This window comes from Osmerus eperlanus, chromosome 11 (genome assembly GCF_963692335.1).
Source record: "Osmerus eperlanus chromosome 11, fOsmEpe2.1, whole genome shotgun sequence".
Taxonomy (NCBI): Eukaryota; Metazoa; Chordata; class Actinopteri; order Osmeriformes; family Osmeridae; genus Osmerus; species Osmerus eperlanus.
In genome coordinates, this window is record NC_085028.1 from 8,903,464 (window position 1) to 8,918,903 (window position 15,440).

The 15,440-nt window shown below is 41.2% G+C and overlaps 3 protein-coding genes and 1 non-coding gene across 5 annotated transcripts; 2 read left to right on the forward strand and 2 right to left on the reverse strand.

Annotated features, from left to right (window-relative positions):
* The first annotated feature begins 1,341 nt into the window (after positions 1-1,341).
* chchd2 (coiled-coil-helix-coiled-coil-helix domain containing 2) lies at positions 1,342-3,866 on the forward strand. Of its 2 annotated transcripts, XM_062473371.1 has the most exons (4): positions 1,343-1,536; positions 1,951-2,209; positions 2,445-2,649; positions 3,097-3,866. In XM_062473371.1, the coding sequence occupies exons 1-4, from the start codon at positions 1,487-1,489 to the stop codon at positions 3,105-3,107; spliced, it is 525 nt and encodes a 174-aa protein (XP_062329355.1). In that variant the 5' UTR covers positions 1,343-1,486; the 3' UTR covers positions 3,108-3,866. The 2 variants fall into 2 exon arrangements, with proteins under 2 accessions (XP_062329354.1, XP_062329355.1); XM_062473370.1 differs by lacking the exon at positions 3,097-3,866 and having other exon boundaries at positions 1,342-1,536; positions 2,445-2,678.
* Positions 3,867-4,061: 195 nt separating this feature from the next.
* phkg1a (phosphorylase kinase, gamma 1a (muscle)) lies at positions 4,062-10,331 on the forward strand. Its single transcript, XM_062472549.1, has 10 exons — positions 4,062-4,393; positions 5,383-5,516; positions 6,158-6,336; positions 6,725-6,779; positions 6,927-6,992; positions 7,098-7,261; positions 7,979-8,069; positions 8,270-8,423; positions 8,663-8,788; positions 9,003-10,331. Exons 2-10 carry the CDS (start codon positions 5,434-5,436, stop codon positions 9,267-9,269), a joined length of 1,185 nt encoding a protein of 394 aa, XP_062328533.1. The 5' UTR covers positions 4,062-4,393; positions 5,383-5,433; the 3' UTR covers positions 9,270-10,331.
* A 115-nt stretch (positions 10,332-10,446) lies between these two features.
* Positions 10,447-15,293, reverse strand: LOC134028761 (T-complex protein 1 subunit zeta). The gene is made up of 14 exons (XM_062472548.1): positions 15,077-15,293; positions 14,446-14,509; positions 14,099-14,233; positions 13,782-13,955; positions 13,556-13,659; positions 13,326-13,436; positions 13,084-13,243; positions 12,810-12,892; positions 12,454-12,550; positions 12,104-12,251; positions 11,472-11,605; positions 11,156-11,258; positions 10,914-10,986; positions 10,447-10,805 (listed from the first exon to the last, which is right to left on the reverse strand). Exons 1-14 carry the CDS (start codon positions 15,211-15,213, stop codon positions 10,733-10,735), a joined length of 1,596 nt encoding a protein of 531 aa, XP_062328532.1. The 5' UTR covers positions 15,214-15,293; the 3' UTR covers positions 10,447-10,732.
* Positions 12,618-12,753, reverse strand: LOC134029713 (small nucleolar RNA SNORA15). The gene has a single exon (XR_009931681.1). It is a non-coding gene; the product is annotated as a small nucleolar RNA SNORA15 (small nucleolar RNA).
* Positions 15,294-15,440: the final 147 nt, after the last annotated feature.

The window sequence follows — 15,440 nt, forward strand, 5'->3', positions numbered from 1 at the left end:
CTTTTTACCATACGGTTCTAGGGGCTGCCATAGACTCCAATGGCAGAAGAAGTGTAATAATAATAAGAAAAGGTAGAAACACTTAAGTGGCTTCGCCGCTTCGCGGCTTGGCCACCAATTAATTCATGGTCTCTTTCCTGCCAAGTACAGCTTCTGTGAATGGCACTCTGCTGGATATAGTCTGGGGCTGCAGCCAGTGTCCACATGAACTAAGTATCTCTCTCTATTGTGTTGAACCACCAGGGGTCAAAGGTCAGCCCCCATTAGGCTCTAAGGAGCAGGGGGCAGCGGCACTAGAATAAAAGACACAGCATCTTGACACATGGCATGCACATTGTTTTCTAGGAAGGCCATGGCATCTGTACATATGGCTATGGGGGTGAACCCTAACACAGAGAGACTGTATATCAAGGCTTGTCCGCCTGCATTAACCATTGTACCCATTGTCTCTGTTCAATGTGTAGGCTTGTGGTGATTAAAGGGAGTGTGCCTTAAGCATGACAGGATGCCACACTTGTGGCCTGAGTAGCAAACAAGGACAGGAGGTCAGAGCAGTTTACAGCGTCTCAGTATAGCTGAAGCCACATGAATCATCTAACTAACAATCATTATAGTAATTGGTTGGTTCAGCAAACTTTGAAACAAGCTGGTTGTGATTTATAAAATTCATAGATGTACTGTATAGTGTATGTGTCTCATAAATTATCAATTCATTAAAATACATTCCAACACCCTGAACTACCCTGCACCAAATGTCTACTACCCCCAAACCTTGATGCAATGGTCATATTATATTTTAGGTATAATGTTTGTCTATTATTTAAGATCAGTTTACAGTTTTTTCTAGACTGAATTGAACAAAATGCTATTTCAAGTTCAAATGGTCACTAGATCTAAACTATTATGCAGTTATAGCATCTACAGTAAATAAGGAAAGGTTCAAGGAGGACCTCTAGTGGCGATTTTTGTAAATGTTTCCTTATAAAAACTCTACATATTAGTATTCCTTAGATTTGACGTAATGATTAGCCTTTTAACTCAGTTTAACCAGAACCAGAGAAGAGATGTATTTTATTTTCTACTCTCTCCAAATGCTGAAGGATTGCCACACAATTATGCATAGCCTAAAAATACAAGTATTTTCTTGTTTTGGCAACCTGGAACGTCTACAGTCCTCGAAAATTCGAAGCTAGCTATTTAAAGTAAAACGTGACTGTCTTAACTGTCTTAACTGTAATTGTCTTTACAAATGATGTAATTCTCGTGTAATTCTGGTATTGATGAGTTTTACCATTTTAGTAACTCTAGAATGTTCTTAGCTGTGCCGGAAGTTGTACGTGAAACAAATGATGTAACACAAGTCCAGATTTAACGTCACAGTAAACTCCGAAGGTCGCTCATACGCATTTGAAACTATTCAGAGTCAATTTCTCTACTTTATAGGAGAAATCTATCTTAATTTTTACGTATCTTCATAGCTCTAACAATGCCAAGAGGAAGCCGAAGCCGAACATCTAGGATGGCACCGCCTGCAAGGTATGAATGATCCCTGTGTGTGTGAAAGGTTAGCTAGCTAGAAGTTAGCTAGCCGAGTATACAGTAAGTAAACCAGGATTATAACGACTGACGAGCTGGCCATCGTTCTGTTAGGTATCCAGATAACAGTAATGGGCATTAACATCTCATTTCGGCGGGGTTAGCCTGACGTATGTTTATATTGAAGTATTTGCTCATTGTTCAATTGTACATATATATATATATATATATATATTCTTCAATATCAATAACACCGTTTAATAAAGCTATCTCTATGTTAACTATCCAGTCTGCTACTGACCAGTTTGATAGATGTATCGAAGTAGAAGGTAGCTACTGTCAATTGCTTGGTGTTTGTTTCAACTATAAAACTTTACTGGTAAAAAGTAACAATTTTCTGTTTTGTTAAACTAGCCGGGCGCCACCGCCACCCCCCATGGCCAGGGCTGCACCTCCGTCCTACGCCCCAGCTCCTACCCATGCCCCTCCATCTGCCATGGCAGCACCTGCCGCGGCCCCCAGGCAGCCTGGCATGTTTGCCCAGATGGCAACTACCGCTGCGGGAGTAGCCGTGGGCTCAGCTGTAGGGCACACCATTGGCCATGCAATGACCGGGGGCTTTGGTGGTGGCGGAGGTAACTCAGAAGCTGCCAAGCCTGACGTCACATATCAGGTACTCAGATCTTAGTCATAAGTGGCTTTAAGGCCCTGTCTAATGTGGAGATTACACAAAACAACTAATGACAAGTTTGAGCAAAACAAAGGAATAGTAATTCAAGATGTGTATATTGTCACATCTTATCTTCAAGTATCTTCATGCCGACTGAGTAGCACACTTGGGGATGGAAATATAGTGGGGTGTTTGGTTGATAGTAAGTGAGTGACAAAATAAAACCTTTTCTTCTCAGGAGCCCTACCAGGCCCAACCTATGTACCAGCAGCCTCCCCCTATGTATCAGCAACCGCCCCAGTCCATGTACACACAGGAGCCCCAAGCCCCACAGAGCTCTTGTGCATATGAGCTCAAGCAGTTCATTGAGTGTGCCCAGACCCAGAGTGACCTCAAGATGTGTGAGGGCTTCAGTGAGGTGCTGAAACAGTGTAAATCCAATGGTAAGTTTGTATGAGTGTATTTGAGTGCATGCTTAGTGTGTATGTGATATTATGCCCCATTTATGGGTCAGGATAAAGATAAACTAGGCTATACCTTACATTCCTCAATGCTGCGTAGTAAAATGAGCTTAGGCTTAATAGTTGTTGATTCGAGAGTCTAAGGCAGCCAAGTTAGAATTTGATTTGGGCCTCAGGAATTACATATTATTGTCAAAGGTCATGGACTGAACAAGGTAAATAGGCTGTGGCTGTAGCTGTGGTTTGTTTTTAATTCAGAGAAGAATCAGTGGAACGCCGTGTTTTTTTAGTTAAAGTGCAGATGTCATTGGCCATAGGATATCTATCAAAACTTTATAAAACACATGTATGACTTAATATATATATATATATATTCTGGATCATTAAGTAAGGAGAATACTACTTAACTTCTTTAATCTTTCTCCACAGGTTTCTCATGAGTGTGATAATCCTTGACACTGCTGAATGCACATGAACATGTGCATGTACAGATGGTGACATTTTCAAAAGCTCAATAGACTTAATATGGTATTTAATCAAAGGCTTATTAATAATTATCAATCTTACATAATAAAGCAGTCTGTCAGACTTGTAAAGGTGGTATTGTGTATAATGTTTATTTTTGGTTTGGTGCATGTGTTAAGATGACGTTCCTTGTTCCAAATGTTCAGTATTTCATAGGCATCAGTGCTTTGGCTTGTGATGAATGCAGTTCTTGAATACTTAAACACAGACTTTTTACCATCACAATGTACTCAAATGACCTCTACACGTTCCTTCCAGTGGATTATGGTTGTAAAATCACAATGTGCTTGTAACAAGCAACCAGGTTATAATAAAGCACCTGGGCCTTGAGTCCATTGGACCAAGTGTGGAGTTGTTTTTATCAGGTGTTATTTCTCTCAGCCCTGCTGCCCTACTGTATTGCACTGTATGTCCATACTTCAGTACTAGCTCAAGTCTTGCATAGTGTATGCAAATCCAAAACTGGTTGTTATAGTATTGTCATGTATTTCCCCTGTTGCAATCTTGTCACCAAATGTAACAAAATATTTGTTCCCATAAACCTGTTTTGCGTTCATCCAACCACATGCCCAGAAGGAGACTAGACATTTGCAGCAAGTAGAACAAAGCTCCTGACCCAAGAAACATTAGAAGGAAAATACTTATATCTGTGATAATAAACATGTAAGTAATTACTATGAATCATGATTAATTCTGGAGACATCCAACTCAGATCACTTGTATTTTGTATCATTGTAACATTTCAAAATGTCGTACTTCGAAACTCTTGATTCATAATCTATAATCTACATACTAGCCTATGATAGGCTGTGGTGTAAGATTTTCTAAAGACAATGTGGTAATAGTAGCAGAGATGAACAAACCTTTCACCAAAATATGAAACGGAGGCTAACAAACCGTAGACTAGCAGCCGGGGATTCGTTTATTGATACAGAAGTAGTTGTCAGCAATGTACTGCATGTAATGTCATGAATAAGATGACATGCGTAGCCTACACGAGCAGCTTTCAACCAAAGATTTATTTTTGGCATCTGACATTAGCGTTCACCCTTTTTCAAAGCGGTCCACACGAAGACGGGCTGGATTTACATCGCATGCTAAGAAACTTGTTTTCTCATTTGTATGCCGCAATAGGCCAATATTTATTGTGCGAATAGGAATGAATTACCGTCATAAAATGGATTAACCACGCATTTATTCCGTGAGTAGGAAGAATGTATAATTTATTGTGAGCTATTTGCACTTGCATGGCAGCACTGTAAAAGGTCATGATAATGGCCAACAACACGATGTTGGCCTATGTCAAGTGTGGCATTTTAGGCATATGCTCATAGAAACCGAGGGTGGTCTTCCATTTTTCTATACAACGAGAATCAAATGGATTACGCACATTACTGTGGGGTTCCGAACAATTATACAATGTATTCGTACAATAATTTCGCATAAACTACCACACATTAATGTTATATATTATAGCCTAAATACTGAATCTGTCTATGGTGTACCATTTCATATGATTTCCAGGGCACTCTGTCCCGACTCCCCAGCCTTGGCACTCAACAGCAAAGGGCGGAGCATCTGTCATTGTGCAGTTTATTGAGTTTAACCATATACTGATATTAACACACCATGGCCGTAGTTTACACATCCAACTATCTAAATTGCCCCGTGCACATTTCTATTACGCATAGGCTAGCTCATCAGTTAGGTCGTCGTGACCATATATCTATGGTCGTGACAACCGGTAATGTGAAATTGCTGGATTTTTTTATCGCCACAACGTAAGGCAATTTTGTATTTTGGAAACCGGACGTCGTGGCCACGTGATTAATTCGAGTTCGCGGGTTTGTAAATGAGGCCCAACCTTCTATGAGCATTTAACAACTAGTTGCAACCATCATTTGCCCAAAAACAAGCCTTCTGTCACCCTGAGACAGAAATGAATGGCACACATGTAGCATGTAGTCATTATTAAAAATAATGATAGACTATTCTTATATTCACTTAATTAGGGGGCCAGGGCTGGTCTACTCTTTGTCCCCCAGCCCTGCCTATAGGCTGCTTTGATCCTCGTGGTTGCTTATGCAATTAATGGCATATAAATCACAGCTATGATGCAATTCAATGATAGTTGGTAGTATCAGTGGGCTATATGCAGTTGTCCCATTAACCCTATTTGTTGTATTGTAGCCTGTCAACAACGCACCTATATTGTTGCCTTGGATACCCTGCCAACCCAACATGACCAAAGAAGACGAGATCCCTGATTGGGTCGGAGCGCTGGAGTTCTACGATAAATATGACCCCAAGGAAATTCTGGGAAGGTAGGTTACAGTTAGCTTGTATTAGCCTATTTATAACATAGCCTACCCTATACTTTCAGAAAATAAGATCTAGGTGGTTGTCTTTGGGAACAAAAAAATATTAAGATCTACTAGGGGTGAATCATTCTTAATCAGAGTTTCCATACCTACTCTTGTGACCAGCGTGTATTCAAGTGAATGTGTTTGGGGTCAAAGGCAGTGGCGGCTGGGAAGCCCCCGTGAGGCGGGGGGCCGCCCACGTCCTAAGGGCTCCGCCCTGCATATCAAAAAACAGACTAGGCCTATATAAAAAACGTAACAGATCTAAATAGGCTTAATAGTCTCAATCCCTGAATCTGGCAACAATGGCTTTTACGTATCTTACGTGCCTTTTGTGCCATCTTGCCATCAGACAAAGTATCTTTGTCTGGGGTGTGTGAATAAATGAGTCATTCACCACTATGACTATGCTATTGTTGTGAATAATCTGTTGTACAGGTTTCGAGTTTATTATTATGTGTAACAGCTAACATAGTTAAACCCAGACGATTGTGGATTCTAAATTCTTGTCCAGATATTTTGGGCAATTAGTATTCAATTTTTTAGATATTCCAGAAACCCCTTTTATATCCGATTATGTTTTTCTGTCTCTGACTGTTCAGGGGAGTGAGCAGTGTGGTGCGACGTTGCGTTGATAAACGTACTTCTCAGGATTATGCTGTAAAAGTCATTGACATCACTCCCTCTGACAAGATGACGCCCCAGGAGATTGAAGAGATCCGAGATTCTACTGTGAAAGAAATAGATATTCTCAAGAAGGTCTATGGACAGGAGAATATCAGTAAGTAAATTGATAACACTATAACACATACTGGACAAGTGCACATTCCACGATACATCACACACTTTAGCACTTTAGAACAGATGATGGAGCATCCAGAAACACTGTGAGCTGATGTACTCCACTATGTTGCCTTTAAGAAGTGACAACAATCATAGAACATAAGGAAATATTTGCACATTTGGATCTCACATGGGAGAAATTGCTCAAATCCAAGTTCCATTGATTTATCTACTCAAGGTACATGGTTATGTATACACATCCTATGGATGAACAGCTTTGATCCTTGACGTAAAACAGTTTGACCTGGAATCCAACTGAAAAAGATAACATTGATAACACACACACACACTCATACACTGATGTTGAATCCGTTTACTTTCCACAGTTCAGCTGAAGGACTGCTATGAGTCCAAAGCCTTCTTCTTCCTAGTCTTTGACTTGTAAGTGTCCAACATACACTATGTTAAATAGGATGCTAACAAGGTTTAACAACATTAAATTGCTTTAAAACAATAATCAACCCAACTCCCATTTATCATTCTTAGTCTGAAACTAAGAAAGCACTTAAATAATGTAATCTTTCATAGGATGAAGAGGGGTGAGCTTTTTGACTACCTTACAGAAAAGGTTACCCTGAGTGAGAAGGAAACCAGGTTTGTGCTTTATTATATTGCAACTAAATGTTGCATATCCAAGGTACATATAGGTATATAGTATTAGGTTTGTGGGTAACTCATGACTCTCTCTGGGCCCTGTAGGAAGATTATGCGAGCTTTGCTGGAGGTGGTTCAATTCCTCCACTCCCAGAACATTGTCCACAGGGACCTGAAGCCAGAGAACATTCTCCTGGATGATGACATGAACATCAAGCTCACAGACTTTGGCTTCTCTGTGCAGATCCAGCCTGGCCAGACACTGAATGGTTAGTAACATTTCCAACATGGCTACAGGGAAAACTGGGTGGGAAACGTTAACCTGTTTGTACAGTACATAGGACACAACAAACACAAATATACTTACAATGATATTTTGGTGGGAGTGAGCAAGGAAGGGATAACACTACCCCCATCTACACACACACTTATGTCAGCTGATAAATGTTAAGATGCAACTGGACCCTGTGGAGCTATTTGTTGCCTTCGTTTGGTCACATTGACTTTTCTAGTGTTCCCCTGTCACTTTTTGGGGTGCACATGACCTGCAGAGGCAGTTGTCAGAGGCAAATAGTAAAATAATGCAACATTTAGCATTGATATGGCAGGCTTTTCATTACCCACAATTAGGCCTACTTGCATGGACTTAGAAGAACTGTGAGCACAAAAGGGTTTTGCCACACTTTACATAAAAATTACATAAACCTATAGTAAAAACATTGTGTTACCAAAACAAGATCAATGTTAACATCCATTTAGCCCTGGATATCCCAATCTCTCCCATACCAAGTTTTTCTCTAACTTTTAATGCTAGACTGTAATGAAATGTCACTATATAGCAGTTTCTATGTAACTGCATTGCTGTTACTAGCATTGCTATGTAGTTTCATAGATAGTTATTGAAACCTTATTGTTGCCTGTTTACATGGAAAAATGTAAAAACATTATATATTCAAAACATCATCAATGGCCTCTGTCTTTTCCAGAGGTGTGTGGGACCCCAGGGTATTTGGCTCCGGAGATCATTGAGTGCTCAATGGACCCCAACCACGCAGGATATGGCACTGCTGTCGACCTGTGAGTTGCAAAACTGTCCCTGTATTCCATTACCTGCAAAGATTCAGGAGTTACACATTATCACCCACTTTTGAATTAATGTTGTATTTTATACATACATATGTCACAGACACAGCAACAAAATACTATAAACCTTAATCATCTGTATTTTCTTTCTTAAAAACAGATGCCCGTTAACACAGTTTTTGCTGTGATTCCAGGTGGAGTTCGGGGGTGATCATGTACACTCTTCTGGCCGGATCCCCTCCCTTCTGGCACAGGAAACAGATGCTGATGCTGCGTATGATCCTGGCTGGCAAATACGAGTTCTCCTCCCCTGAATGGGACGACCGCTCTGACACTGTCAAAGACCTGGTAGGTTAGAAGACGGACAACAGAGGTCACACGATCATACCAGGCACATACACATGCAGTCACACATGGAGTACATAGTCATCTCATTACCCACTAACTAGCCTAGGCACAAATATGATTATGCCCTTCCTGAACCAGGACAGCATAAATTATTTGTATTAGAATATAGTATGCCTATAGTTTTCATGCTGTGAGTAGTACAAAGCTCCATGTTAATATGACCCCTTTCCTGTTGTCAGATCTCTAGGATGTTGGTCGTGGACCCTCAGAAGCGGTACACTGCCTTGGATGCCCTGAACCACCCCTTCTTCCAGCAATACGTGGTCGCTGAAGTTCGACACTTCAGCCCCTACAGAAAGTTCAAGGTAATGGGGGAGCTGCTGCAGCCAATTAAAATGTGGGTAGATATTTAAACTATGAACCTGGGATAAAACAGCAATTATTAAAATCATCGGTGCCTGTGACAACTACATTCAGAAGAGTTGTTAGTCTGTTGAAAATTACAAACTCCAAATATTTATGAATTGATGTGTGGGCTGGTTGATAAACATTCACATCCAACCCAATACCTATTTCCAGGTCATCTGTATGACAGTACTCGCCACAATGCGTATTTATTGCAACTACCGCCGGGCCAAGCCTGTTACCAAGGAGGTGATCAAGAGTGACCCGTACGCTGTCAAGCCCATCCGTAAGCTGATTGACGCCTGCGCCTTCAAAATCTACGGACACTGGGTGAAAAAGGGCCAGACCCAGAACAGAGCTGCCCTGTTCGAGAACACTCCAAAGGCCATCCTGCTGTCTCTAGCAGCTGAGCAGGAGGAGTCGCCCCTCCACACGTGGTAATGCTGCTGCAGTTTCCCCACCGCCTGATTGTAGAAGGGCAGGAGGGCCTGTTGCTGAATGCTGCCTGTCCCTTTAATCCTCTTGTCTAAGTGTGTACTTATGTTCTTCACTGGGAAGAAAGACAGGGAAAACATGAGGCAGCAACCGATAGAATATTCTTGCATTCGTTTTCAGATGTGTGTGTGTGTATGAGTGCACATAACTTGAATTTCCACTTCAGAAGAATAGTTATGAATTGATTCAGTGGATGCTGTAGTGTGAGGTTGCACCTTGATGATTCTGTTGGATACCGCTGTTGGAATGTTGGGGAACTCAACATAGGTCCATGCCTTGGGTCATTTTCATTTTGGAGGTCCTTATTTCACTCAAGCAGATCCCTGAGTGACAACTAAAGTAATAGCATGGTATTGTATGTTAAATTAGGATAGCGCTGAAGGGTACTGCAGTATAGCACTTTTGATTGCATTATTATCCATTTGTTTGTTTCCTTTCTCCTGAAAGGAGTTGGATTGAATAAGAGGTTGTGAGTAGTCTTCTGCAGCCAAATTTAAGTAGTTATCTGTTATGGATGAATTCAGCTGCAGTGAAGACAAATGGCCTGTTCAGAATAACACAAGCGTAATGTAAGGTAATGTGCCATTGCAAATAACATAATGTGTGGCATACAGAGTAATGTATGCATGCTAGAGGATAGAGAATGAAGGAAGACAGTAGTACCAAAGCATGTCTTTAATCAAGTAACTAAGCACATCTTGTCATCTAAGACTCCACACTCCAAAAGGTACTACTGTAACTAGATAATGCTATGCATTGGTTTGCTTGAAAAGCTTCCTAGTGCCATTAAGTGTTTCCCTCTCCCAGTTTAAGGCAGTGCAATGAACCTTCATACTTGAAACGGCATGTACAAAATAAGTGCATCGTCTTATTTTTGCATTATGTAGGTTGTACTGTACTTATTCATTTACAGGTAACTGTTTGAAGGGAGTCTGTGAACCAAGTGTTGGTTATACTTTCAAATGTATGCTAAGTATTTATTTAAAAATAAACTTAATGATGTTGAAATGGTGTTTTCTAATCATAAATTTTGCAAAAAAAAAAGGAGACAATTCTATGAGGGAAAAGATTGTGTGTAGTATAACTTCATCAACATGGTTTTAACTAAATGCAAAAATATATCTCAGAGCCATGCAAGCAGTTTATTCCAAAGAGTGAGGTAACATTCTTGGTATGATCTACAATTTAACACAAATTCATTGAGGCTTCATGGAAACATTGACATGGCAAGACATACTGCATTATAAAACATTGGTGGGAATACATGCACATAAGAGGCCTGCCCGCGTCTCTCGCTATGTAGGATGTCTAACCTCCTAGAATGAGTTCAGCATACACACTTCACTGGCTCCTCAATTAACTAATATCCCAAGTGCTGAAGATCCTGTTGCTCATTTTGGTTTTTGACTTTAGCCCTTTAGGGATGACATGCCAGCTCTCATGATCTCATCCACAAGAAGAATGTTGCTTGCTATTACCGTGCTGTTGATAGAAGCAATACATTAGAAAGTGAATTGAAAAAGGCAAAGTGAATTATGATAACAAAGGCATCAGAACTGTGCCTTCTTTTGAATAGCTGGGCATTATTACCATGAGTGAAGAAGCTGTTTCTTAACACTGTAGTTGTCCCAGATGCCTGCCTCGGCGGCATGGATTGGTTCTCCTGCAGAACACAGTAACACAGTAAGTGGGAGAAATTAGGATTTGAAATTTCCTTAGGAAATGTGTATCTTAAATCACTAACCCTTAAAAACAGATATTATGCACAACGCAACAGCTACAAATTCACCGGTCCTTTAAAATTAATGTAAATCAAACACTTGGGGTCATACCAGAGCTCAGGTCCACTCCTAAATGCTGGCTGCTCTCTTTGTACTCAGTCTGGAGTTTGACCAGAGTCTCCTGAGCATCGTAGCCAGAGTTCTGGGCCAGGACCTACACAGAGAAAAGAGGTCAAATGGTATACCAAAACACAATAAGCAAAAAAAGACAACACTGGATTAAATGGTAGCATACCCTACTGCATGAGTTACTGTTCTGCAACTTCATAAGGACTTTGAAAATACAATAGAAACACACTGCACGTAACACACATTTGACTCAGCTCTTTCATAGATAGGACAGCAGTGTAACAGACTTGACAGGTACCTTGGGGATGATGAGAAGGGCATCAGCGAAAGCCTGCACCCCCAGCTGAGCCCTGCCTTTCACAGAGGACTTATGTTTCACCAGAGCATCTGCCACAGCAACCTCAAACGCCCCTGCCCCTGCCACGACGCAACCTGCAGAACACAATCAGCCAGCTCAATATCAGGACAGCAAGCTCCTAACTGGTTTGAAATGTGTAATCTCAAAATGTGACTTTTCAGAGCCGTCACTGGACAAGGGGGTGTCCAATTAGACCAATAAGGCAAAAGTTGGAGCTTTAATCAAACTTTTAGGCTCAATAGTGGAGTTTAATCACTGAAGAATGTGGCTTTGGATGGTTGGTAACAACTGGTCAGGTGAGAGGGATATTTATGTGTACAGGTGCCAAGTAGTGAAGTCAGGACAAATACAGAGACATCTTGTGATCAAAAATCAAAGTCTCAACTATTCGACATGGTCCAGCACTTATCATAGATTATAAGGGAATGGTTTATTTAGCATAGTCTGCCTACTGAATGGCATATTTCAAAAGCCACACCCAACTTTCAATAACGGCATTCAATTAAGAGAATCGTTTTGCAGACTCGTTTCAGTGTCATATGAAGTCGAGTTGTTTTTTACAGCATACTAACCATCTTCAATGGCATTCTTAACCGCCCTCAGCCCGTCACGCACAGCGTCTTTGATCTGGGTGAGGGTGTGTTTGTTGGGTCCCTTCACTAGCAGGGTCACTGAGCGAGGGTTCCCACACTTCTCAATGAATGTGAACTTCTCTTCGCCCTAGAACAGAAAAAAAAATAATCCTAAAATGTGTCAAGTGTGTATTTTCATAGTATCACCACCAGCCTACACATGCAATCTATAACTTTTAGGTGATTTGAGTGATTCAAAAACAGCAGGCTACGATTAGTGTACAGGTAAAACACTATATGGATCCGAACTGGTTGATAAGGTAATGTACATGTAGAGCTTGCAAACATACCAGGGTATGTTCATAAATCAGACCGGCGTGGCCCAGGCAGTCTGGTGTAAGGTCATCCACAGAGTTCATGGCCATCCCTCCGCAGGCTAGGGTGAGTCTAGGAGTAGAGAAGGGCATGAGTGTGTGTACAACGGATGCAAACGACACACACACGACTTGAGCGTTGTTGTATTCACCCTCATATCTCAGACAAGACAGTTCAGAAGTCTTCCATTAATCAAGTTGAAGTGTCAAAGGTTGCTTTAGCATGGTGTCTGACTGGGTTTACTACTGACAGAGTGACACAGAATTCGCCCATGCATTTATCTATATGGTTGAATACTATTTAGAAATTGATTCACAAAAATACAGGTCACCTCTCCATGTTCCTTCTCTTTGCCCTACGCAGAGCAACAATTCCTTCTTTGGCCAGCGCATCCAGGGAATGGGGATCGATGCCCTGTCAGGACGGGGAAAAAAAACAGAATTAATCACAATAAACGCAGTCCTTCTGTTACATAGCAGAGATACAGACCATACATTCCTACACCATCACTGACCCCTACACTTAATGATTTCTGTAGCTCTTGTATACATAATATTTAACTTTATGTCAGACACATTAGTCCATAGACATATTCATGGTCATACCTTCTGGTTGATGACCACAAAGCCTTTGGACCCATCAGCGCACACAGCATTCTTGAGCTCAATAATTTTCTTGACACGATCCTCGATGAACTTCCTCTCTGCGGAGACCAGCTTCTCACGCTCATCAGCGCTCTTATAGAAGAAGCCAGAGTTCACTTCTCTGAAACGAAGTTACAAAAGAAGGCTCAACATCTAGGGTCCATTGCTTGTATTCATGCTTGCCTATATACTTTTTAACCTACGTTTTCTCATACTCCAAAGACGCATTGCATGTGAGCACATATGCGTCCTCCACTCTCTTCTTCATGTCGGGATGACGGGCACCATGGTCCAACACCAAGCCTCGGATCAGCCTACAACAGCACAACAAAAACTGTTACACCTCGGCAAAGATGCACAAAGCTTGTTGTGACGCACACAAGTCTCTGTATCTATGTAAAGCGATTGGTGTGAGAGGAGGGTGAGCACTCACACTGTGTCGCTGTCTGTCTTGTGTCTCATCTCCATGATCTCCACCATGTAAAGGTCGATGGGCTCATTGGGTTTATGGATGGTGAGAACAGCATCAACAACAGCCTGTGGACAGTCAGTCACTTAATTTGTTGCTAGTAAACTTAAGAAAAACACCCAAATGATACCATTATTTTAATATGGACTGCAGGAAAAATGGGTCAGGCCACATATCCATAATCACTTACTTCGGTCAGCAGATCCGCCAGTTCAGTATGAACCTTGGTTCTGAGGGAGGTTCGGGCAACATGGATGAGAGTCTCTCTGTCCATCTCTTTAGTCACCTTCACCTGCTCTAGGACCTCAAGGGCTTTCTCTTTGGCTGCCTCGAAGCCTTCTACTATTATCCGTGGATGAAGACCCTGTGAGAAACACACACACAAAGGAACGATGTTGCTAATGCTCTGACTAGAACAAATCTTAACCCTAATTTGATATAAGAGTTTATGGGCCTGCCGTAAGCTTAAAACCCATCAAGTTTGACCAAAAAATAAAGATGTCTTACCTCTGATACATACAGGTCAGCTTGTTTCAGGAGCTCTCCTATGATGAGTACGTTGGATGTTGTTCCGTCTCCAGTGATATCATCCTGTGCTGTAGCCACTTTAGCAATCAGAGATGCCGTCGGATGCTGAATTTGCTAAATACACAGAAAAGGCATCAAACCCGGAACAAGACTAAAATCACTAAAGTATTGCTACATCATAAAATGCAAAACATGTGAAAGAGATGCACTCTCTTGTAGAGTTAACTGCAGTAAAGTAAACAGTAACGGTCTAAAGAAATTAGCTTGTGTGCAATGGAGCATTATGGTTCACGGTCAAAATGAAATCAAACCAGATACCGACATACCATTTCATGCAGCAAAACATTTCCATCTTTGGTCAGCTTTATGTCACCAGCCCCAGATACAAGCCTGCAAATGATAACGATTATTATAACGATTAGTCTATAATATTAGATTTATATACAACAAACTCAAGCTTGCATCATGTGCAATAATCTTTGGCCAAGATTTTGAGATTGCCACCCGTGTTTCTGAAGTTCCAGTCTACAGCCCCACGGCCTGCCCGTTTGTGTAATTCAAACCATAGCATGTAACGTTACGGCATATAGCAAACACATTTAAATCAGACGAGATCCGCTAGCTAGCCCACTTTACCACACACTGACAGGCAGCTTTGTCATGTTTAGCTACAACAACTCAACTTACCTAAACAACCCCTCCCTTTCTCGTGCAAATGTTAGCTTGGTGTTTGCTATGATCTGAACATGCAATATGATCGATTGTTCAATATTTCTTAATAAGGTCAATAAGGTCAGTTTTTATTGATAGTATTTAACGATGTGAAACTTTCTTAACAACTTTTGACCAAGCTAACTAGTGGTAGCGCAATTAGCAGCTTCTCTATCGTTGGCTAGCTTAGCTAACAAAGTGTACGCCATAGCTACGCACGTAGCTAGCGTCAAGCTAAACACTCACATTTTCATTGTTCCTTTAGGCCCCAAATTACTCTTTAACACATCTTGAAGACCACGAGCAGCACTTATGTTAACAGCAAGAGCAGCCTGAGCTCGAGCCACCTCAGCTTTTGGATTTAATGACTTTATAGCAGACATGACGACGTTTCTCTTTACGCTAAATCAAAAATGCTAACAAATTCTGGAACTCTCTTTTCACGTGGAGACATTCAAAAGCTCCACCCCGATGTCAAATAATTGTCCAATCGGATGGCTTTTATGATTTGCGAAAAGTGTTGTCACTGTATTCAGGTCGATATATATGCGCAGTCACCCTCTTACAACATTCACAAGGGTTAGATTTACCTAAATCTACCGCTTTTACA

What these genes read in the sequence shown, in the direction of transcription:
- chchd2 (XM_062473370.1), top strand. Translation starts at nt 1,487, where the DNA reads ATGCCAAGAGGAAGCCGAAGCCGAACATCTAGGATGGCACCGCCTGCA. An exon ending in AGGATGGCACCGCCTGCAAG is followed by an intron (nt 1,537 to 1,950) that starts GTATGAATGATC and finishes TTGTTAAACTAG; the next exon opens with CCGGGCGCCACCGCCACCCC. An exon ending in AGCCTGACGTCACATATCAG is followed by an intron (nt 2,210 to 2,444) that starts GTACTCAGATCT and finishes TTTTCTTCTCAG; the next exon opens with GAGCCCTACCAGGCCCAACC.
- phkg1a (XM_062472549.1), top strand. Translation starts at nt 5,434, where the DNA reads ATGACCAAAGAAGACGAGATCCCTGATTGGGTCGGAGCGCTGGAGTTC. An exon ending in CCCAAGGAAATTCTGGGAAG is followed by an intron (nt 5,517 to 6,157) that starts GTAGGTTACAGT and finishes CTGACTGTTCAG; the next exon opens with GGGAGTGAGCAGTGTGGTGC. An exon ending in CTATGGACAGGAGAATATCA is followed by an intron (nt 6,337 to 6,724) that starts GTAAGTAAATTG and finishes TACTTTCCACAG; the next exon opens with TTCAGCTGAAGGACTGCTAT.
- LOC134028761 (XM_062472548.1), bottom strand. Translation starts at nt 15,213, where the DNA reads ATGTCTGCTATAAAGTCATTAAATCCAAAAGCTGAGGTGGCTCGAGCT. An exon ending in ATGTTTTGCTGCATGAAATG is followed by an intron (nt 14,234 to 14,445) that starts GTATGTCGGTAT and finishes CTGTGTATTTAG; the next exon opens with CAAATTCAGCATCCGACGGC. An exon ending in TCTTTGGAGTATGAGAAAAC is followed by an intron (nt 13,244 to 13,325) that starts GTAGGTTAAAAA and finishes ACTTCGTTTCAG; the next exon opens with AGAAGTGAACTCTGGCTTCT.